Genomic DNA, 24,377 nt, shown 5'->3' on the forward strand with positions numbered 1-24,377 from the left:
GGCCTGTCAGATAATCAATATATTGACTTATCGTGTGATGTTTGGAGATGACCTCGATAATTTTGCCATCGCAATATACATTTACAAATTCACAAAAAAGGTTAAAGCCATTTTAAAATGACATTCACATTGTACCTCACCGGTGTCAAAATTTATAGACCATTTAATGTGACGATGTCATTGGCCCACGAATGCTTCCTGCTTGTTGTCAAACAATTTCACAACCATAACAAGAGGCATATCAAACATATCTTAACATAATACCAGCTATCATAACATTACTTATCAATATGTGGAGCTTTTTGGACCCTCAGAAGCTGGAATGGAAATTAAAAATTTAAAACAGGAAATAGAATAGGACCATTGTTATTGTTTACATCCCTCAAAATGGACTATAATTGAACATTTACCTAATAGGACATCACATAGTATATATAATAAGACATTAACTTTTTTACATCAAATTATAGAATCTAAATAACCTTAAGAATGATACGGGTTTTAAAGCGCCTATGGCTATTTGCATTATTTTGCTATTATATAATCAGTGGCACAAAATTTTCTCAAAATGACATTAATATCGCTTATCACAATGATTTCAGTGACTATATATTGCACAATAAAAATTCCTTATCATGACATGCCTAACTTGCAGTGCATTTTTACATTTTATTTTGTGTTTCACAAAATAGAAAAATATGTATACAAAATTAAAACAATGTGAAAGCACATTAAATGATTTTTTGGGCTGAGTTGAAATCCCTTCTAGTAAAGCAAAAAAAAAAACATCAAAAAATAATCAGCATCATATTTGCTTTACTTGTTTGACTTATACCTCAAGTCATCTTTTAATCTTAAACTAATTCCACAAAGAATTTCTTCCAGTGTGTCTCTTTGCATAAGCTTCAATGAGATTACCAGACATACTGCGAGCTTAAGCAAATCATTTAAATTAGCCAACACAAAGGCTAATCGGATACAAGAACTCTACGAGAAGCCATTATAGACCCTGTCAGTCATTTACCGATGAAATCCATCTCAAAGGTCAGCTAAGTAGTATAGACAACATGTCAAATTGTTAAATCGCCTACAGAACTGCTACATGACATTTTTCGGAGACGTCTCCTCAGAGACTGCTGCCATGATTTAGCAAAGAGTTTGTGTTTTGAAAGCCGTTCCAAAAAACTGCCGCAAAAGGGCATCTTCTTTCCAGTGCCTTTTGGGAGAAAAGGAAGTGTTATGCCAGGCTCTCGCTGTACCACAGAACGGTTGACAGTTCCACCCACTTTTTGTTTTAACTTTTTCAAACACCTGGAAGAACAAAAGAGGGCCTTTGATCATGGGAAATCCCTCACGATTACAGCAGGGCTTCAGTGGCTCAGCTCCACTCGGAGTCTGCGGGGAAACGCTCCAAGGCCTAGATACTTGTATGCAGACTGAGCGTAAGATAGAGAGAGAGAGAGAGAAAAGAGGGAGATGAGACAGCGGCATGGAGAACAAAAAAGACAGAGACATGAAACGGAAGGATGAAGAGCGCGCAAGAGAGATCGAAAGAGAGAGAGAGAGAGCAAATATCTTGGGTGCTCTGTTTAGGAGGCTTCCAGCAACCCAACAAGAGGACAAATACAAAGAGGAGGAGGATATTCACCTCTAATCCTGTTCTCCATCCAGGCTCAATCAGCCAGCCAAACAGACACCCACGTATGCAACACAGTAAGAAAGAGGGACATGCTCAGCCTCTAAAAAAAAAATGACGGAAAGACACTTGAACTGCAATGATACCACATGCACATGGCAGGATGAACAATAGGATATGTCATGTCATGATTGTGACACAATCTCATGCCCTGATAACAAAGTAAATCACAGTACAGTACCATTTCTGTAAGCAGTTAAGCACTATATATATTGACTGCATGTAAAGGACTAATTCTTTTTTGCATTTTAAAGCATGTACACTACCTGCAAAAGCCTTGTTGCCTATTTAAGTTTTAGGAACAGCACATAGTAACTTGATTTCTAGTTGATCTTTTGGTATCAGAAGTGGCTTATATGAAAGGCAAAGGTCTCTGGATTAGGCCTTTTTACCAAAATAAAAAGTGACCATGCCTTGATTTTGAATGAATTAATTAGGACAGTAAAATCTGACTTTGCTTAGACAAAAGTCTTATCACTGAAAAATAAATAATGTACAGTATAGAATATAAAGCCATGGTGCAGTGGAAAAAGAATTAATATTGTGTATGACTCCAATGAGCTTGGACAACTGTACATCTCTGCAAATGACTCAAACAACTTATTAATAAAATCATCTGGAATTGGAAAGAAAGCATCCTTGCAGGACTCCCAGAGCTCATCAACATTCTTTGAATTCATCTTCAATGTCTCCTCTATCATCTTACCCAAGATGTGCTTAATAATGTTCCTGTCTGCTGACTGGGCTGGCCAATCCTGTAGCACCTTGACCTTTTTTCCTTCACCAAACTTGACTGATTTCTGTGAGAATATTGGGTCCATGCAGGTTCCAATAGGTCTTCTGCAGTATTTGTGATGATTGGGATCCAGTTAAATAGATGATTCATCAGGAAAATCTACCTTCTGCCACTTTTTTAAATGATCAACTAGAAATCAAGTTATTTTTTGTTGCTCTTACAACTAAGATCAACGACAAGACTTTTGTCAGGTAGTGTATTTAGAAATTTGATTATTTGTATTTGATTATATTTCTAACTTGATTTAGAACTTGTGTAGCAATTGTTCCATTCAAAATATTGAAATATAAAATAAATATGAATAAAATGAAAAACATGTTTAAAAATAACATTTAAAAACATTCCAAATTAAAAAAGAAAAGTAATGATATAGTAATTTGTGTAAATCAGTTAAGTAGTACATATATATTGACCACATGTAAATGAGCACACATGTCAATTTCATACTCCGAAATTTACTTATTCAAATTTTTATTACATTTCTCACTTTATTTAGAATTTTTTTAGCAAATGTTTGATTAAAAAATGTTAAATATAAAATATGAATATAAAACACAGCGAAATGAACCACCAACTATTCCAGCATATGGTTTACGCAGTAGATGCCCCTCCAGCTGCAACCCTGAACTGGGAAACACCCATACATTTACACACACAACACACTCAAACACTATGGCCAATTTAGTTAATCCAATTCACCTATAGCGCATGTCTTTGAACTGTGGGGGAAACCAAAGCATCTGGAGGAAACCCATGCAAACACAATGAGAACATGCAAACTTCACACAGAAATGGCAACTATGCATGGGCCGATAACCGTGTTCAAGGTTTAACGTGGTTTGAAAAAGTCAATGTTTTAAAACCGCCAAAATTTTCTGCAATATCATTCCTAAGGTATTATGTAAGGTCCTTTTACATTTAGTTTTTTTTTTATGACAACAGTTTCTTTAGCAGAGAAGATATCCAAGAAGTCAATGATTCATTTGAATTATTTAACCTGACATGTTGACTGTTGCAAAATATTGTAAATCTTTCAAAAAATAAAATATATTGTGTTCAATTTTTTTTCTTTCTTTTTTTTTTTTATCTAGACATTTAAAAATAACATATTTTAGAGAAGTAATCCCAATACCGTGATACCGTGAGAGCTTGATATTTTTATCTACGGTTATCATACTGTCAGAATCTTAAACCAGCCCATGCCTAATGCCAACTGGTGCAACTTCAACCAGCGACCTTCTTGCTGTGAGGCAACAGTGCTAACCCCTGAGCCACCGTGCCCCGTACCGTGCTGTTTCAAATGTATATATATATATATATATTGACTGCAAGTTTTAAAGCATATTTTAAAGCATAGTCTTTCATAATTTATTATATTTTTTACTTTATATACAATTTTTGTAGCAAATGTTTGATTAAAAATGTAGAAATATAAAATAAATAAAATAGAAATCACTTTTCAAAAACTAACGATTACGATACTGCCAGTCATGTTTCAGTCTGCATCCCCATAATGACGGTAATAATGCGCTCATATAAATTATGGAAAAGGTATTACTGTAAACAATATATATATTGTGACATTACAAAATAAACTAGACTTTAAAATCATCATATTGCACAGTCGTAATAGAAAGAGCTCCGTATTGCAGCCTAAAGAGAGAAGCTTGTGCAATCTGTGTTGTTCCCTTGCTAAATTAATGCCAAACAAATGCTTATTCTAGTCAGCAGAAATGGCAGCTTATGCCCGACTCCATTTCTCACCTGTCTGAGCACATTTGCCTATGCTGCCGCTCACCTGCACAGATGCTTTTCACGCTCCACGACTGACAAAGACAACAGTCCGGGAATGAAAAAAAAAGGCCATTAACCTTCCTTTTCAACATAAATACGATAGCACATACACACAGATCTCTCCTGAAGCAGCGCTTTCCCACGCTACTCCCTTAAAACGGCTGGGTCCGGGAAGGCCAATGCCCAGCTAGGAGTGACTATTGGGATAAGCTGTCTGAGAGGCAGGAGGCCAAAAAATGCACAATAGCTCACTTAACAAATATTTGAAAGCAGCATTATTTGTGTTAAATAATGTTTCCACCAATTTAAAATCCTTATTTTATTTGTATTTTTGGGAGTTTGTTAACCCTAGCCAGCTGGGTTGGCTTTCTGAATTTGGGTATGCTTTGCATTGGAAGATTCGGGCAGGGTTTCAGAGCGCAGGATTGTCAAAGCACTAGAGAGCCAAATAAGACAGGAAGAGAAAGAAAGATTTTTATTATTTTTTTGTGTGTGTGTGTGTGTACATAAGCAGTCCGTGAAGAGGGAACATACCCGCAAAACAGAAACAAGTATAAAGGCGTACATCTTCTATGAAAAAGGACCACATAGTCCTCCCACTCAGTTCTGGCGTCTCAGAGGAAGGAGCCAAGCTTTGCTATTACTCACAGCAGACGTCCACACAACAGCACTTTACAGGGACTATAGTACTCCACACACAGGGAGGAGCTGCACTGTCTGCCACATGCTTTGCATAACTGCCATGCTCCCCTAAACCCCATGCAGCTGCTGGCAGAATGCAGTGATCCCTCTGAACGCATGTGCCTGTGCTTCAAACATTTAACCTCACTGTTGAAAGCTGGCATGGCTTTAAGAGTAATCGATGACCAGCGCTCTGAAAGGCAGCTGGGTTTGCTTCCTCACTGCAGATGGAGAACTGGGATGCAGACAAGAACTGGGCAGTTGACAAATAATGCATCTTGTTGGGGTTTAAAGTAGTTTGTGTATTTTTAATCCTGTTATTTTAAGATTGCAGATTTAAGGCTTTTTACATTTGAAATAATTAACCCTAGGTCAGTTTTAAAATGTGGAAAGTGTATTTTACTCCTAATTGCTCATAATTTACGCAGGGTTAACACTTATCCATGAGTACTATTTAGCTTAAAGGAAAGTTTCTCAACCACATTCTTGTAGGTCCACCAACACTGCTTGTTTTGGATGTCTCCTTTGTCTGCCACACCCATTACAGGTCTTTCAGTCTCTGCCAATAAGCTGATCATCTGAATCAGGTGTATTTATTGAGGGAGACATGGAAAATGTGCAGAGTTGATGGTCCTCTAGGTAAGTGGTTGAGAAACACTGGCTTAAAGGGATTGTTCACTCAAAAATGAACATTTGCTCACTATTTACTCACCCTCAAGTGGTTTGAAACCTTTTATAAGTTTTTTTTTTTTTTCCGATGAACACAAAGTTAAAAAAAAAAAAAAAAAAAGCTGCAAACCTGTAGCCATTGACTGCCAAGGTAGAAAAAAAAACATGAAAGTCAATGGTTACAAGTTTCAAGCTTTCTATAAAATATCTTCCTAACCTCAGAAAGGGTTTTAAAAAAAGTAAAGAATGAGTAAATTATGACATTAAGATTCATAATGTTCATGTGCCAGTGTCAGTGGTTGGACGAATGCAGCTATAAGGGATCTATTTACAGTACATACAGGCTCTGGCATTGCAAATCCTCATATAATATATTAACTACATTGATGATTGATGAATGAAGTTTTTTCTGAATTAACTATACAGTAAGGGTAAAAATGAAGATACTTCTAAAGTAGCATTACACACATTTCCAGCAAAAAACACCGTCAAAAACAATTGGAAAATAGAAACCTCACTGCCTACTAGTGTTTCGGAAGTGTTATTGTCAGAGCACCACAAACAAAATGCAAAAGTATAAAACTTGTGATAGCATTGGCTACATGCAAGGTGCCGTGGAGTATGGCGAACACAGAAATACAAATCAAACTTAAATCATGTGAATATGAGGCACACGACTGAATGTTGGCAGGTAAGCTTCTAGCCATATCATTCTAACACTGCATCATGTCACACTGATGTTAGGCTCAAAAACTGAGCGACCACCGCTTCGGAGCAGCGTTTCATAATGCAAAAAAACTAGCGCTGACAATGATTCTAGTGTAGAGGGTTATGCATAATCTGTAAAACGTCCATATGACATAATAGGGAGACAAATATACGCCTAATGCTTATGAAAAAAATAAAATGCAGGTTAAAACACTGATATAATGAAGCCAAGCTTTTCACATATTTGACTTATGAACTTTCATCACTCTCCTGGATTTTACATTCACTCATAAATACTTGATAAGAATAATAATAAAAAAAACATAGTTCACTCTCTTAAATAGCCAATAAAATATTAAAGCCAGCTGCATCTATAAAATTACAAGAACCTGCCATCGTGTTTTAAAATGTCCTATATTTCCATGTCTTTCAGTCATTGAATAATTTGTACTCTTAAATTCCAGAAGAATACTTGCTAGATAATCACATTTAGAAAATGTAATTTCTCTGCTAAAGATATCATTCATTGTCAAAGCTTGGGAATCACAACACCTAGAGATGCCCATGCTTTTAATTACTGTGAGAACACTGTACAGTAAAGGACACTTCAAATCCACCATCCATTTATTGACATCAACATTTCACATACATAATTAATGCCTCAAGCTGAAATCAAATTCAGTCAGTCAGATAGGTTTAGGGGTAAATAGGATTATGTAGCATCACTCAATCCAGATGCTAAATATAATCGATGTACGACTAAAATCACAATAATCAGATCCATTGATTGTCAGTTGCAAAACAGACTGGGCTATACCTGAACCCTCAGCACTGTCAGCCCACTCTGTTAAGCCTATTAACACGCTCACACATGGTACGCAGGTGCAGACAGACTCTGAGAGGTGTGTTAAAGAACCGAAGGAGGCACTTGCAACCAGTAGGGCTGTTGACTGGGTGCTGAGAAACACAGGCTTTGTGATTTACGGGCAGAGAGAAAGAAGGCTGGGGGAAATCAATACATTGCTTCAGTCTCACGCTTGCTGCCGACTCATTAGAAGTGAAGCCTTGAGGAATGTGCTTAATTATCTCTGATTATTAATGGCCCACCTCTCAGACTGATTATCAACACACAGCATAGGGTATTTTGTCAAAAGATGGGGCAGAGGAGGGAAGCCACACGCACGCACTCCGAAAGGCAAATGCAAATACTGTCTTCCCTCTCTGTCTCTCTTGCATTCATCCTGCACATTCGTAAACCGCCAGATCTGCAAGCCAGACTGTTTGAGATGTAAACACCTCTGGTTGAAGGAGTCATGTTTCACTGATATCCAGACCAAACCAGATCGGCTAGGAGTATCAAATACATGTCACTTCCAAGTTTTGGCATGACGGATTTTTATGAGTTTGAGCAGGAATTTAATCTAACATAGAGAAAACATCTCCAGTTGACAATGTAAAGTGTTTATTGTTGTATGTTGCATTAGTTTGATGGAGTGCTTGAACTTGATATTTATAAACTTGCAGATTGTTATCAGTCACGTCAAACTATTTGCATCATTGTACAAGATTCAAAGACTTATTGCAGAAAAATTTATTTTTTATTATAATAGTCTATGAATACATGACAATATTGTTGTTGGCCTATACCCTTAATATGCATTAATGTATTATTGACATCAAAACGATATCACTCGTTTTTGAAAAGGTGCTAATGTATGGAGTCATTTTGAAGCAAAGTTACATTCAACTTTTTAATATCTGAGGTTATGAGCATAGTGAAATTTATGGACTGATTTGTGGTCGGTGATGAATCCGGGCGGTGGCTGCTCATGAGATATTGGCGGGACGGCGCGTACCCTCACATGTGAGTAGTCATATACGAAGCCCATCCAGCTGCAGACCTGAACTAACCTCTATGGCATTACTTTAAGCAAGCCATGCCTTTAAATGGCGCGAAAAAGCAATAAGGCACGTTCAGTTGACGCATTCATCAAGTATTCCTGTCACACTAACGGTCAAACACTGCGCGCGACCTTGCCCTGCTGATCCTGTTTACAGTGTCGCGCGTGAATGATGAGCGGCAGCCGAAACTACAGGACTTCGGGTAAACAAGACAGAAATGCTGACAAACGGCTTTATGAACTTGTATTATGGCGTGATGTTAAATGTACTGTTTGTAAATGTGGGTGAATAATACATCACACTGACAATTGTAAACTGACAGGTGTACTTGCTCCGCAAGTCTGTCTCTGAGAGGAAAAAAAGCTGATGCTACTACGACCCCAAGATGCGGATTGCCGCAAATACCATACATCCCGAAGACTCTGAAACTCCCCCAAAACACATGCAAACCCGATTAAGGGTGCTAGAAAGTACTTAAACAATTAGATTCACACTCGGTGTGATATCTAAGGTTTTTGAGCCAAAACAAAAGCTCCAATATAAACGACCACCTTACAGGAATAAAATATATGTTTTGCCTCAAAACTAACCATGCAACAGCCCTCCCAGCATAAAACAGCATAGCCTACATCAAAATAATCCACAATCAATATAAAACACAGAGCATAGAATACACCACAAGATTTAACACTAGTCTAGTATGCACTAAAAGCCATCGCATTTCCCCAAAAATCTAAATGGAGTCACCGAATACGTTTATGCTACGCATGGTTTTAAAATCCAACAGAGCCACACATTCATTATGTAAAGTTTCCGATCAGGGGAAGCTGTATCAATTAAATCATATTATCATGGGGTGGTGAGTTTATCTATAACACATTTTGACTGGTAATCCATAAAAGCGGGGCTCTAGCTCAGCAGTGTGTGCAGGCTTATCCGTGATAAGATTCTGTATCAGTGTTGGGCAAACGTGCACCGCACAATTCCTTCAGAGCAATGATGACTAACAGGGAACTGTCCTCGTACTCACTCGAGGCCCTTTAAGGAGATTTTGTGGAAATGCAAATCACCATCACCATTCCAGAGCATTACGCCTTTCCTACACGGTGCGTAATGATGATGAGCGCCCGGATTGCGAAACACCGCATAGGCTGCTTTAAAGTTTGAAGCGCTCTTACCTTTAAGGACGATCCCGCAGATGCTGTACAGGGTAAACAGCATATGCTGCTTCACCATCATATTGCCTTCCTTCTGTAACAGCTGCCCGCTTGCCGTCAACACACTTTCTTCGCTCTTTCGCTTCTCCGCGCGCTGATGATGAGGCTTATCCAGGTGCAGGCTGCTGCAATCAATACTACAGGCTCCTTCGATAACTTCTCCTCGGTTGAAGTCCCACTGCGTTTTCCGCACACCGTTCACTTGACGCTCGGACTGAGCTCGAGAAGTGCGAAGCGCTCCAACACAGTAGAAAAGTACAGCTCGCGCATCTATCGCCTCCTGGGAGCGCGAGAAGGCAGAGTCCCGCCTCCCCAGATTGACAGATGAGGACGGGGAGCCAATAGCGCGCGCCGAGAATTATTCTCCGCTCAAACTGCTTCTCGACTCCACAGTCCGTATGATTAAAGGATCGGGGAAATGTAATGTGAGCACGTGCAATGGCACGGATTGCCCCTTGTCTCGTTCTAATTCTTTGCGCAACGAGGCGATCCTGATATGAGTGGACTAATGATGATTTAGGCACGTTTGTGTGTGTGTGCGTGTGTGTGGATTTCATTACACAGGCATACAGCAGTCCTGAATGGACAGCAACCCTAGGATGTACGAGCAGCACACCTCTCACCGGGATCAAACAGACTTGTCTGTGCTCACAGTTTATACTGGTACAAACCACTAGGCGGATAATATTGCATCGTCGTCACAATCCAGCAAAGAGGGTTGCCTACCCTTTCCAGTGAAGGAAAAAAACACATTTTCTACCACGTCAACTTAAATGTCTTCAATAAATCATCACATCATAAACAGCTTGTACTGCACAAACTGCAATAATAATAGTACGCTAATCTCTGCTGCATAGTTAACTGTCATAACAGGTAAATTCTTATAATGAATCTCATTATAGGTTTTGCATCCATTTTATGAGAATAAAATGTTTGACAGTTTTGCAAAATAACGTCAAAACACCAAATTGCACGGTCAAAATATTAAAGTGCGTGTAATATGAATTTAAATATACACATAGCCTAGTTCCTGAATAAAAAAATATACACATTCATAACACAAGTAAAACAGAGTTCTGAAAGTTCTGAAAGACGCTCATGAAATCATTTGTGCAATAACACGTTTAGCTCAAAAGCCTTGCAGTTAGAACTGAGAACTCACCTATACGGTCCACACAGTGCGCGCACACACACACACACACACACAGAAAGTATATAATTTGTAGGTCTTGTCGAGACATGCTCCCTTGAGTGGAAATTAAATGTCAGATCTTAATATTATGAAATGTATTTTATATCACACAGTGGCAGCAGTTTTATCTCGTCCACTGAGCTGAGGAGAACTTAAAAGAGGCAAATGATGATTTAACCAAGCATTCATATGAAAGAGGGATTGTTAAAACGAAGTGGGATTTCTTTTTTAAAGTTCTCAATGTTTCTGGTGCGATAACTCAGAAAAGTCACCTTTGAAAAGAAAAAAAAAAAACGGCTTAAAAAAATCCAATTTAATTTCATTTTTAAAATGCGATTCCTCTTCCTGCAGGCAAAGATAAGTTTGATTCTGAAAAAGTTACACACTCCGATCGGAGGCTGCAATTCACCATAAAATTTCTTATCAAGTCTCTTCTCGTTTCTTCTACTTAGCTGACACATGTTCAGAAGGTCAATCTGCACAGCTCACAAGTTAATTCTCTTTGACCCTCACCTCAAACTAGATCATTCTGAAGGTGTTTCACAATAAATTCTCCTAATTTAGAAGTCATAATTGTGTAATCAGTGCCAAAACAGTGCACTGTGACATATTGCTCAAGTCTGTATCATTTGTAATACTTGAAACAAGACTTCTAATATAATCTATTAAGTCTATACCATCCTTTTTATGCCTGTGGTTATGTGACACTCATCATCCCTTCCACAATATTTATAGTTGAATCACCCATTCAAATCATGAGATAAATCCATGATTCAATCAAACCACACTCAATCTCTCTCTCTCCCTTTCCCCGTTTCTCTTTATTATGCTTCCAGCCTGACAGATAAAAATCGCATGGCCCTAATAGATCATGTTTTAAAAGCTTTCCTCCCTGAGAGATACTCTAACATGGCTTCCTCCCTGCAAACAGTGAACACAGATGTCACAGTGAGTAAGAGCGGTGTCTCTCATAACTGTCAGCAGTACTGTGGCAGTGGCACATCCCCAAGGAGAACTGCACAATACGATCAAGAACCATGTGAACTAGCTAACATCAAGTCAGAAACGTAGTGCTGAATCAGAGTGCAGGCAGTTTCAATAAAGAAAACACAAAGAGAGTGCGGAGAAATTAAAGAAAACTACGAAACTTGAATATAACAAAGGTTTCATGTGGCTAATCAATTTTTACAAAAATAATTAACTGATTAAAATAATATATTAAAGACGCGCAGTCTTTAAAGTGGCGCAGTGGGTAGCACGTTCGCCTCACAGCAAGAAGGTCGCTGGTTCGATCCTCGGCTCAGTTGGCGTTTCTCAGTTTGCATGCTCTCCCTGTGTTCGCGTGGGTTTCCTCCGGGTGCTCCGGTTTCCCCCCCAGTCCAAAGACATGTGGTACAGTTGAATTGGGTAGGCTAAATTGTCCGTAGTGTATAAGTGTGTGTGTGAATGTGTTTGTGGATGTTTCCCAGAAATGGGTTGCGGCTGGAAGGGCATCCGCTGCATAAAAACTTGCTGGATAAGTCGGCGGTTCATTTCGCTGTGGCGACCCCGGATTAATAAAGCAACTAAGCCGACAAGAAAATGAATGAATGATATATATAAAATAATTTAAAATGAGCTGAATCAACACAATTCTTGAGTTTTTTTTATGTTCAGTCAACTTAAATTCGTAAAAACAATTAGGTTAACTTAATTGACTTGTGTTGGGACAACATGAAGGAATTATGTGTGGAAGCCAGCATTTTTACAGTAGGTTAGAGCAGCACAATGTATCATTTCAACATCAATATCACAATGTGATCATTTGTATTAGTCACATCGTAGGATATACTGTATGCCTATAATGTTGAGATTGTAGTCTAATTTAGAATTTGCATGTGTTTTTGATGCCTGTGATTGTATATTGATTTTAAAAGCATTCATGTAAAAGAAATTGTACCATTTGTGACCTTAACTTAATTAATATTTTTATTTTTTATCATTCAGTTCCTAAAGCCCCCCTGAATTAATATCACCCCTGTTTATTTTTCCCCAATTTCTGTTTAATGGAGGGAAGATTGTTTCAGCACATTTCTAAGCATAATAGTTTTACAAACCTATTTCTAATAACTGATTTATTTTATCTTTGCTATGCTGACAGTAAATAATATTTTACTTGATATTTTTCAAGACACTTCTATACAGCTTAAAGTGACATTTAAAGGCTTAACTAGTTTAATAAGGTGAACTAGGCAGGTTAGTATAATCAGGCAAGTTATTCTATAACATCTCGCAATGTTATTTTTTTTTCAATATTGTGCAGCCCTTTTTATTTTATTATAACAAATGTGTGGGTGCAATACTTATACAGTTAACAATGGCTGATTAATTGTTTACAAAGTATACAATAATCCCATAACATCCACTTAAGTTATAATAAATTTTCTCCTTTCATACTGTAATTTTGTGCTTTAATTTTTGAAAAATATTTTTTTTATTTTCAGTAAGTTCATGTTACACGCAGAACAAAACACTGAGAGCTGCTACAATTCTCTCATCGTTTACAAAAAAAGGCTTGTTAATATGCAAATGATAATGACTATGCAAGAAAACCACCGTAGGTCATTTGGAAAGAGACATGTGTACGCCGAATAACCTGAATAGCAAAAAGGCATTTGTGTGAAAACCAAAAACAGTAATAGGCCCAAAAAAAAAAAAAAAAAAGGAAAAAAAAACGGATGTCAATCAGCCTGAATATGTTATAATTATGCTTTTCTGATAAAGATTGCAGTTGAAGACTACAGTGAACTAAGCCAGATTGTGTCAACACACTCACACCCAAACTGTACAATTCTGATAAAGATTTATGCTGCCACAACATCACATTTTTAGGGGATCAATCAATAGAAGTAGACATGTGTGCTCAATTTAGTCTCTACCTGCTGCTCGGAGGTACCTGCAGTGGAAAATGAGAAAGAAGGAGCAGGAGAGCGTTTGAGTACAAATGCACTACAGTAAATCTCACTCCTAAAATGCCTTATTAGCTCTTTTTTTAATCCCACAAGCCACATTTTGGAATCTGTAAAACTACAGTACAAACCAGCAGAGGTGGTAAAATCTAGGAAGCAGAGAGCATTAAGATGTAATTGATAAATAATGGCTCTGCATTTTAATGCATCTCTGAGGATCATGTTTTCTTGAATGCATGAGGGTATCTCACTGCAATGTACTTAGACACAGTATACGTCTTCTACATGCACTTTCCATGAGGGAAATTAATTGAACACTATTAAAATTAACTAAAACCAATTATTCACTGGTCATCTTATGCAGAATTCCACAGAAAAATGGTTCAAGTACCATTTCATAAAAATGAGACTTAAAATATGCTCTGCTTAACTAAATTTATGTACTTCCTCAATATGAATGTGGTAAACTCTTCAAAAAAAGAACAACAAAGATTGAATTATGTTATTATTACTAATTTAATATGTAAAATGATTATATTTATCAATTTCTCAGTGAATATAGGTGATATATTTTGGTGCATTTGAACAAAACAGATTTATAAAACGAATATATTTATTAAAATAATATTTTTTGTCATTCAAAATCTTTAGAAATAAAAAAAATATTAATTTTAAATACATGCAAAATATTTGGAAAAAATACAAACTATACATTTTCAACAACATTTTATAATTTTTTTTTTTTGTTGTTCCTGTTGACTTTTGTTCTTATTGTAATATTTTATTTATTGTTTTTTACTAACATATAACATTGGGTGAACTAGTTTTTGGACTATTATCAAGTTATTTTGTTAGATTAGCTCCAGATTTGGCTTCAGTACTGACTAATTTAATGTATACAGAATGCAGAAATATAATATTGTAAAGCTTTCTATGGAAAATATTCATTTAAATGAGACATTTGTGTGGGGTGTACTCATAAATGTTGAGCACTGTATATATTACCAGTACTTTATATTGATATACACATACTTATTTACCTGTATAATTTATATTACCTGTACATTTATACTACCCATAGTCATTAATGTGGAATGGGGAGTACAAATCTAGAAATTATAAGTTATAAAAACAAAAAGGAACAGAATTAGCAATAAGCAGATTTGATAACTGGAGTACTAAAATAATAATATACATTTATTAGAGTTTTCATTAATGTTTTAAAGGTTTACCAAGGGAGCCTTTGGCCACATTATATTACATTATTTGGTTCAAGTGACCCAATTTAGCCTTTGCAGGGAGTTAATATAGGCGGTTTTATGGGGTATTATGTGTCCATGTCGCTATTAAACATTTTATCCAATAAACAAACCACATAGTACAGTCAGTAGATTACCGCAAATAAAATTTGACTTAAAATTTGAGAAAGCATATGAGACTTCCCATGCTGACAGCAGGTTTCCAGACAGCCCGGAGAATTTACAGAATTTCTTTAACCTCGGCATAATAAATCCACGATTAGTTGACCCAAATAAACTCATCATCTTGATGGCTGCATTTAATCTAAAAGTCCTACACTGGTACATGAATTTTGAAATCTCAGATCAGTCTCAGGACTCATTCATATTTGAAAATAAATCTGATATGAATGGCACATGTGCATGTGCTTCTACAATCTGTCAGTGTGAGCCAGTTGTCTGTCAATGAGAGTCATAAAGTATGTCAATGCAAAGTGATGCTGGCGAAAGAGCCTAGGTTGACACCGATCATGATCATATATGACTATTTCAGCGGTACATAGGGCATATGCACAGATAGGGTTTCTTTCCTTGGCGATAAACTTCCGATGAATGCTTAATCAGACATTTTACAATTTTTTTATGCTTCCTTTTACCACATCAATGTTATGTATTTAAAATATAATCAGTTAAAAAGACTTAAGCAGTATTTTTTTTAAAAAGAGATGAAAAGCCGTTGACTGGCATGCACCGTCAGGATCAGCAGGCTAGTCCAGAAACTCCATCAAAAATACAAAACACGATGTTCCAAAAAAAGAAGGAAAAGAAAGAATGAAAGAAAAAAAGACATACAGACAGACAGACAGACAGACAGACAGACAGACAGACAGACAGACAGACAGACAGACAGATAGACAGATAGATAGATAGATAGATAGATAGATAGATAGATAGATAGATCAGGGGTTTTCAAACTGGGGTCCGCGGCCCCCTGGGGGGCCGCCAGATGGCGCTAGGGGGGCCGCAAAGAAATTTTAGATCAATGAGCCCACATGGATGAATTTTGTGTCCTACATCATTCTGAAGGTTAATATATTTTTATTATAATTTGAGCTCAAAAGTACTGCAAAAATGAAGCTTTATACTTATGTAATTTAAATGCAGTTGACACTTTCGTGACACAGGAAAAGAAGCGTAGCGGCCCGCCTCCGTGGACGGGGACTTTTATTGAATAAGCGCTTCTGGCCAGGCGCTTCCTGACTTTGATTTTTGGCGCTTGTCTGCTGCACCTGACGGCGTTTACCTTTCACTTACGCTTACCTCTTTTACGCTAAACAACTAAATGAATGCTCAGGTTTGTCTGACTATATTTCAGTTAAAATATATGATCAATAAGAACATTATCGGTGGCTGAAAGCACTACCCTGTTTATGGCTTGCGTTCCTAAGTAACCGATCAGCTGGGTGCTGCGGAGTACGCGCCTCTCTGCGCAGGCTTCACTCATAGGAAACAAATAGCATTTTAAAGACAGGGCACAACATTGCACCTCGTCCACAGCGCGACAGGCTTTTACACTTTGCATTGTACAAATATCAGACGGTCCTCTTTGCAGCATGGCAAACAAACATATTAAAATTGTAAAGCAAAAAGTGCTGCAATAACAATGAATGGAGCTGTCATCACATCAGCGAGTTTCACTCCTGTTACACTAATGACAGCTGGATAAGCTCTGCAGTGGACGTCTTACACACATTGGTTCATAACTGGATGATTAAAAAAACTAAATTGTATACACACTGAGTAAAAGCACTATAGCCTTTAAAAATTATAATGTATCTGTTTGTGTTATGTTATAGGGCTAATAATTATTAAATATTAAAATGTATTAGTGCTCTGTATTTAATAGAGCTCAACATACCTGATCAAATTTTAATACTTTGAATATAAATGCATTTTTGTTCCACTTTTTCCCATATTTGTTTGTGTAAATAATTTAAATGTAATGTTCAGTATTATTATTAATAGAACACACTGGTATGAACATTTTAAAGTCAGCAAAGCTTCTAAAATTATGCAAAGTAAAACTTGTGGCTCTTTGAACTTGAATACCCAATTCTAGATTGCATTTAGGAAATTATTTTTTTATCAGTGTAAGTCAGGATTGTCGACCTGAGTAAATTATGATGTGCACAAAAAAAAGGAATAAAAATAAACAAAACACACTGAACCACTACAGCCTCTATTGTAGTATTGCTAGTTACAACAGTACAGTTAACTGTTAACAGGCTAATGAATGACAAAACTCTTTAAAACTTTAAAGCTTTAAATCTTTAGATACATTTAGACTCTCAGCTGTAAGTGTAAATACAGAAGAGTCTAGCTGTGCATAGGCTGAAAAAAAGCATAAAAATGGCATAAAAACTGTGTAAAGTGACGACTTGTACACAAAATATGGCTTGATGGAATAATCCAGTGAGAGCAGACCACAATGAGTACTGCGCATCAAGATTTGATCAATAGATTGAAGCACTAAAACCATGTCAACTCAACTAACATCTTACAAAAATTAATCCAGATAATGAATAATATAAATTTATTGAATAATATATAATAATATAAATGTATTGAATAATACAATTAAAAAAAAAATTAAGTACAGTTGTTAATTTGAGGGGGTGGCGTCATTTTTATTTTTGGGGGGTCCCCGAAAGAATTCGCCCTACACAAAGGGGCCCTCAGCTGAAAAAGTTTGAAAACCCCTGGGATGGATGGATGGATGGATGGATGGATGGATGGATGGATGGATGGATGGATGGATGGATGGATGGATGGATGGATGGATGGATGGATGGATGGATGGATGGATGGATGGATGGATGGATGGATGGATGGATGGATGGATGGATGGATGGATGGATGGATGGATGGATGGATGGATGGATAGATAGATAGATAGATAGATAGATAGATAGATAGATAGATAGATAGATAGATAGATAGATAGATAGATAGATAGATAGATAGGACGGATGGGTCTTTGCATTCTTTAGTCAAGCCCATTTGACATTGAAAAGCGATGCCCTTTCTCACTGTACACTTCCCAGACGCTCTTGGCTGCACAAACCCATACGTTACTCATCAGCAATCAGCACTCTTAGTTTCAAATCAGTTTCCTTCAAATAGCTATATAAAAACAAATGATGAAGAAATCACGCCCATTTAATCCTTTTCTCTGCCATTTCTGCAGTGTTTTTAAACCATGCCAAATGCCTTGAGGCAATTCTTCAATGCAATTTGGCAGAAAGGTGCTGGACATTGATGCTGGAGCTCGGTGTGGAATGATTGGTTTCACGAAAAAAAAAAAAAAAAAAACTTAGTGATGAACAAGGGGAGGAAATGAAAGATGCTTAAATGGTGTTTGGCAGGATGAGTGAAGGGTATAATGGGGGGAACGGGCTGATCTGGGCAGCTCTCAGATGCATAAGTGGCCACTCATTGCCACAAGCACTGAGAAACACGTCTCTATTCACCAGCTGAACTCATCCCTGTCTTTCTCCTACCACAACTGCTTAAATTTAGCTCAGTTACGTAATTATGTAACAATATACAATTTAGTTTTGCTAAAAGTTTGATAAAACACAGAGGTATAGACGGTAGATTATGTTGTTCATTATGAGATTTTGACTGCAAGCTACACAAAACTTTCAAAGAACATTAAATACATTTTAGATGATTGTATATGAATGAAGGACATATTAATGACATATTAATGCATAATTAATTGCAAAGACAATTTATGCCATTTCTGCATCAGTAATTTATTAAATTGCTAATCTAAAAAAAGGATTTGAATATCTTTCCTACTGATTTCTTGCTCTGCTGTTGGTTTGGAAATCAGCTCTTGCCCCTCATTAACCACACTCTAAAATATTTTTAATAAAGTTTGTTGAGCAGAAAATAAACCAATAAAAAATGACTTACTATTCACCTCTACATATTGAGTGAATAGGTCAACCAAAAATGTGAAGTTTCTGTTAATTTACTCATCCAAGATATAGCTGATTCATTTGTTCACTAAGACGGTGGTCCCCAAACTTTGTCACCTTGGACCTGTTGATGCTTGACAATTTTTCCATGGCCTGAGGGTGGTGGTGGCAGGGTTGATAAGTGTATGAATATAGCTAGGAAACCATCATTCGTTTTCTCAGAGGATGACAAGCTGACAAAACATTGCTGCAACTCTAATACAAGTTTGATTTATGGAAAAAAGAAAAGTACTGCAGTGTTTGAGTGTTCTGTGTTTGTCAGAGGTAATTAGTCTACCAAAATGTACATATTCCATACAAAGTATGAAGCTGATCGCTCAATTCTTGTGGCTCATAATAGTTAAGATGTTTTCAACTGTGTGCGCCTGGAAGGCATGAGTACATCGGGCTCCTTGCGACGTGGCTTTGAATATGCACCCGTAAGGCTTCATAGAAATAACAAACTCGTGCGCAGAAAAGATGCAATATGTAAATGGTTCCTGGCTGTCGTTTGGATTGTGGATCCAGTCCTTTGCAGTTCATGGGTCCTTCTTCAATGATCCTTTTCCCCTTTGCAAAAAAAAAAAACTTCCCAAGACATCTTGTTCTCACTCATTTGGCTGCTTGTGGGTTTAATTTTGGCACTCAATTGACTAAGATGTAACTGAGAAAATGTGTTAATTTATCAAAACAAAAGAGTTTTCCAAAATAAGATCGTTCAGACCCAGATAATAAATAAAATAGAAAAAAATATTATTTCTTGAACCAATTGGTCCACAGACCATTACTGGCCTGACAATCACTGCACTAAAAGGTTAAAAAAATATTTTTAGTTATGATTTTTGGTTTTCATAAAATGCAGTTTGAGACTTAAACATAGGGATCTGTAAAAAGTTTGTTCCACAGACTGCTTATTTCACTTTATGTGTCCGAAAAAGTGTTTAGTTTGTATTTTATGTATTTATGTTTTTGTTTTTATTCTCAAAGTGCGTGTAATTGATGATGCACCATCAAGGGCCACCATTTCAGCTTAAAATATTATTTAATGTTGGGTAAAAAAGTCAACAGCCTTATAATTATTATTATTATTATTATTATTATTATTATTATTATTATTATTATTTATTTATTTATTTATTTATTTTTTTTATTAACTAACTCTTTATATTTGGCTATTTGTGGCCCTGCACAAAAAAAAAATATAAAAATAAGTGTAATTTTTTTTTTTTTTTGATGTTTTGTATGTACATGGATGTGGCCTTTGTTATAAATTCACACTATTTGGTCAAGATACAACTATTTAAATATGTGGAATTGGAGATTCCGAAAAACAATCAATGAAACATTCCATTAAAGATGTCTGAATAAAGAAATGTAATGCATATTTATATAATGCATTTATCATATATGGCCATGCACCCAAAGGGCTTCACAATCATGAGGGGGGTCTCACCACACCTCCACCAGTGTGCAGCATCCACTTGGATGATGCGACGGCAGCCACAGAACAATGGCGCCAGTGCACTCACCATACATCAGCTATAGGGGGAGTGGAAAGACAGTGATAGAGCCAATTTGGTGGATGGGGATGATTGGGAGGCCATGATGAGTATGGGCCAAAGGAGGGTATTTGGCCAGGGCACCGTGGTTACACCACTACTCTTTACGAGAAGTGCCAAGGGATTTTTAATGACCACAGAGAGTCAGGACCTCGATTTAATGTATCATCCGAAAGACTGTGCTCACTGACAGTATCGTGTGCCTTTTACTGGGGCATTAAGACTCACACTAACCTCAGTTTTAGCATCCCCTGCTGGCCTCACTAACACCACTTCCAACAGCAAGCTAGTTTTCCCATGTGGTCTGCCATCCAGGTACTGACCAGGCTCAGCCCTGCTTAGCTTCAGTGGATAACTGTGCAGTGTTCAATAATGCACATTAATAAAAGTGAGTTTTGATATATTTAATGTAAGAAACTTAGGAAATGTCTTCATGAAACAGGATCTTTACCTAATATTCAAATAATTTTTGGCAAAAAAGATCATCATTAGTGTATTTTTGATTATTTTTAATGTATTATAACTTACTATTTATGATACTATTTAATTAAAGTCTCTATCTTTAAAGATAGCTCTATGTGACCAAAACCCCCTCCTTTTCTAATAGATATTCCAGCTCCTCCTCAAACAAAATAATGCACTGCAAATGAAAGTGATCAATCTGTTCCTTTATTCCACAATTTAGATTCCAGAATTGATGCAGAAGCAGTACGCCTCAGTGATAATATGACCCATTTGTGGTGAGGGAAGCCGGCCGTCCTCCATATTTAACGAGCCAGCAGTGTTTCCCAGCACAAAAGCGGCGTGCCAAGCAGATGGAACAAAGCTATGACTGAACCCTCCCAAAGTTATCGCTTACCAAATGGCTAAGCTAATGAATTCTCCTGACACCCCCAGGCTGTTCCATACCATCCTCAATATGCAGACCACAGCAATGTGGCATGAATTAGCCAAACCGCTGAACAGATTTCTCATTTAAACTATGGACTGGCGAAAAATTCGTAGGTTGTTAAACGCAGTGTTTAAATGGCAAAACATGACTGCTTTCCACTTGCTCTGGATTCATGTGGCACACAGAACAATGTGAGAAATAAAGTCTGATGGGGTCTAAGGAAAGTTACAATGAGTTCTTCTCTGCGTGCTCTTTTGGGACGTGTGGATATAAAAGCGTGACGGTCCACAGCTGGGGCTCAGGCAAAAGACCACCTCTCCATTCATTTCCCGAACATATATATCGAGGATGTTACACTCGGTTTAACATTCCTGGCAAGTTTCATCTAGTTTTGCCACCGTGGCCTTCTCCCACTTTTATTTTATCTGCCACTGAAATGCCAGACTGTCCACCATATCGTCCCCTAAATGAGCTTTCTGTACCCCTATGACACGGCAGTTCTAGTCTGCTGCTTCTGTCTACCTGAACACAGCAGAAGTTGGACAATGGGCAAAATTGGTGTTCTTTCCGTGGCTCTGCTTTATCTACCCTTAGAAATGCGTCGGACTTTAAACAACCCTGTAATCCTGGCTATCTGAAATCAGATGTGAATATCTATCTGGACTGAACACGGCCATCTTTGCAGTATTATTACCGGACAATACAGACAAGTAGAGATGTTGTATTTTTAAGCATTAGAATCTGTTTGCTATCTGTTCTGGTTCATTTCAAAGATGTTTAGAGTTTACTTCTTTGGTGGAACACAAACTGTTTTTGTGCAGATACAAAAAAAAAAAAAAAACAAGTTCACTTTGGAGATACAAACAGATATTGGGATATTGTGGTGCCTTTTTTACCCCTAAATGTTTGTTCACACTAAAATAAAACACTTTATTATTTACTAAACATCATGTTGCTAAAAAAAATAAGAAATCTGTTCATATTCAAAACACAAATTTTGTATTTTTTTCGAACAAAATCTGAATGATTTCTGTCCCTCCATTGAAAATATATTAATCCAAAAGTCCAAGCATAAAAACATAAATCCAAAAAATCCATGAGGCTAAACTAGTCTTCTAAAGTAGTGGTCATCAACTGGTACCAGTCCGTGGATCAATTGGTACCAGGCCGCACATGAAATCATTAGTTAATTCCGTTTTATTTATTATCTAAGTCTTTTATTTTGAAAAATCTTTTATTTAAAAAAAAATTACTGTATTCTTTAGCTAACATTTTGGTTATCTGAGCACCCAAATTTAACCCACAATCAGCAAAATGAGTACAAACAAGGCAAGAAAAGTTACTTTGCTAAAGGGAAAAGGCCCAGGGAATATATCTGCAACCCATTTGTCAACAAGTCAGGTGAATGCACCATGTCTGTAAAGAAGATCAACAGCTGGAGATAGCAAATGACGGTGGACTTTTTTTTAGGGGCCGTTCACATATCACTTCTTTTCTAGAGTGCGTTAATTCGTTATTAATTAAAGTTTGTTATTTTTAACAAACGCCTTCCAGACGCACCAAGTAAAAAACAGCCATAAGAGCACCACAAGTCACGTGACAAGAACTGACCAATCAGCTTCAGCTTGTATAGAATATACACATTTCGGTAGACTAGTTATCTCAGAAAAACCCAAAACACCCAAACTCTGCAGTGCTTTGTAATTTTCTCTATAAATAAAACTTGTATTAGAGTTCCAGCAATGTTTTGTCAGCCAGTCATCCTGTGAGAAAATGGTTGATGATCGTCTAGCAACTTACGAACCATCAACCAGCCCTTCCCCCCACTCAACCAACAATCTCTACCTTCCCAGTCCACAGTGATTAAAAGTTTGGGGATTATAGAGTCAATCTAGGGCCATATATACCTGCAAAATAAAATAAAGTTTTGCAAACAAAAAATAAAGCATTGAGCAAAAAATAAACAAATAAATAAAAAATGCAAATCTCCAAAAATCGCAAAGCAAAAAATAATTTTTAAGCAATAAAAATGAATTTAGCTAATACAAATAAAGAAAGGGAAAATGCAAGCGTCAAATGCAAAGGGAAAATTAAGTTTTGAGAAATAAGAGTGAAATTTGCAAACAAAAAAGATCTGCAAATTGAAACCAAGCAGAGCAAAAAAATAAAAAAATAAAAAATCTTTGCAATTTCAAAAAATCTGTTCAGTCAATTGCAATGCTAATTTTGATTAGCTTTTTAGTCAACCGTGATTTGGCAATGCTGTTTTTACTCTGCACTTTAAGTTTCTGCACATTTCTTGCACACTTTGTGGCCCTGATCTGACAATGGAGCGGAGTCAAGGGATCTTGGGTGCTTATAGCAGTCCCGGATTTCCTGGGATGTAAGACCACCTGGGTGATACTGTAAAGTTACTGTGATACCATGTAGAGAAATGTGAAGTGCGAAGTGAAAACAGCATCGCATACTCAAGAGTAAATAAATGCAAATATTGATTTTATTTTTATTATTATTTTTTCTCTGCTTGATTTTTGTTTACAGCTCTTTTTTGTTTGCAAATGTCATTCTTATTTCTCAAAACTTCCCTTTGCAGTTTTTTATTTTTTTATTTTTAGTAGCAAAATAAATTTTTATTTCTTAAAAATACATTTTTGCTTTGCGATTTTTGGAGATTTGCATTTATTTATTTATTTATTTATTTATTTTTTGCTCAATACTTACTTTGTTATTTTTTTGTTCGCAAAAAATGTATTTTATTTTGCAAGTATATATGGCACTAGATTGACTCCATAGGCAACCACTGTTCTAAAGACTTGAGATTGGATCCATAAACTATCTTCATTTATGTTCTGAAGATGAAGGGAAGTCAAAACACAAATTCACTTGCATTGATTTGTTCGATATGGGGTAAATCACAAAAGAACATATGTGCATAAAACATGAACTCGACCTCCACTGGGAAAACAACTTCTAGTTTACTATCGATAGTTTTCCATGCATTAGCCTAAATATCAATATACTCAATTTAAAAAGTAAAACACCAAAGACTAGCTCAGCATA

At 36.7% G+C, this 24,377-nt stretch overlaps 1 protein-coding gene across 17 annotated transcripts in view; it reads right to left on the reverse strand.

Annotated features, from left to right (window-relative positions):
• The window catches only part of cadm2a (cell adhesion molecule 2a), an 877,490-nt gene that overhangs the window by 726,939 nt on the left and 126,174 nt on the right, over window positions 1-24,377 (reverse strand). For 11 of the 17 annotated variants that reach the window (XR_012385992.1, XR_012385991.1, XR_012385990.1 and 8 more), the window contains exon 1: window positions 9,425-9,727. The exons of 2 other annotated variants lie outside the window; for them this stretch is intronic. Coding sequence is in view for 12 of the 15 variants with exons in the window: in XM_073914204.1 (XP_073770305.1) it covers window positions 9,425-9,485 (61 nt within the window). In the remaining 3 variants the exon portion in view is untranslated. 17 annotated transcript variants of the gene reach the window in all.

The sequence above is a fragment of the Danio rerio genome, chromosome 10, assembly GCF_049306965.1.
Source record: "Danio rerio strain Tuebingen ecotype United States chromosome 10, GRCz12tu, whole genome shotgun sequence".
In the NCBI taxonomy this organism is placed as follows: Eukaryota; Metazoa; Chordata; class Actinopteri; order Cypriniformes; family Danionidae; genus Danio; species Danio rerio.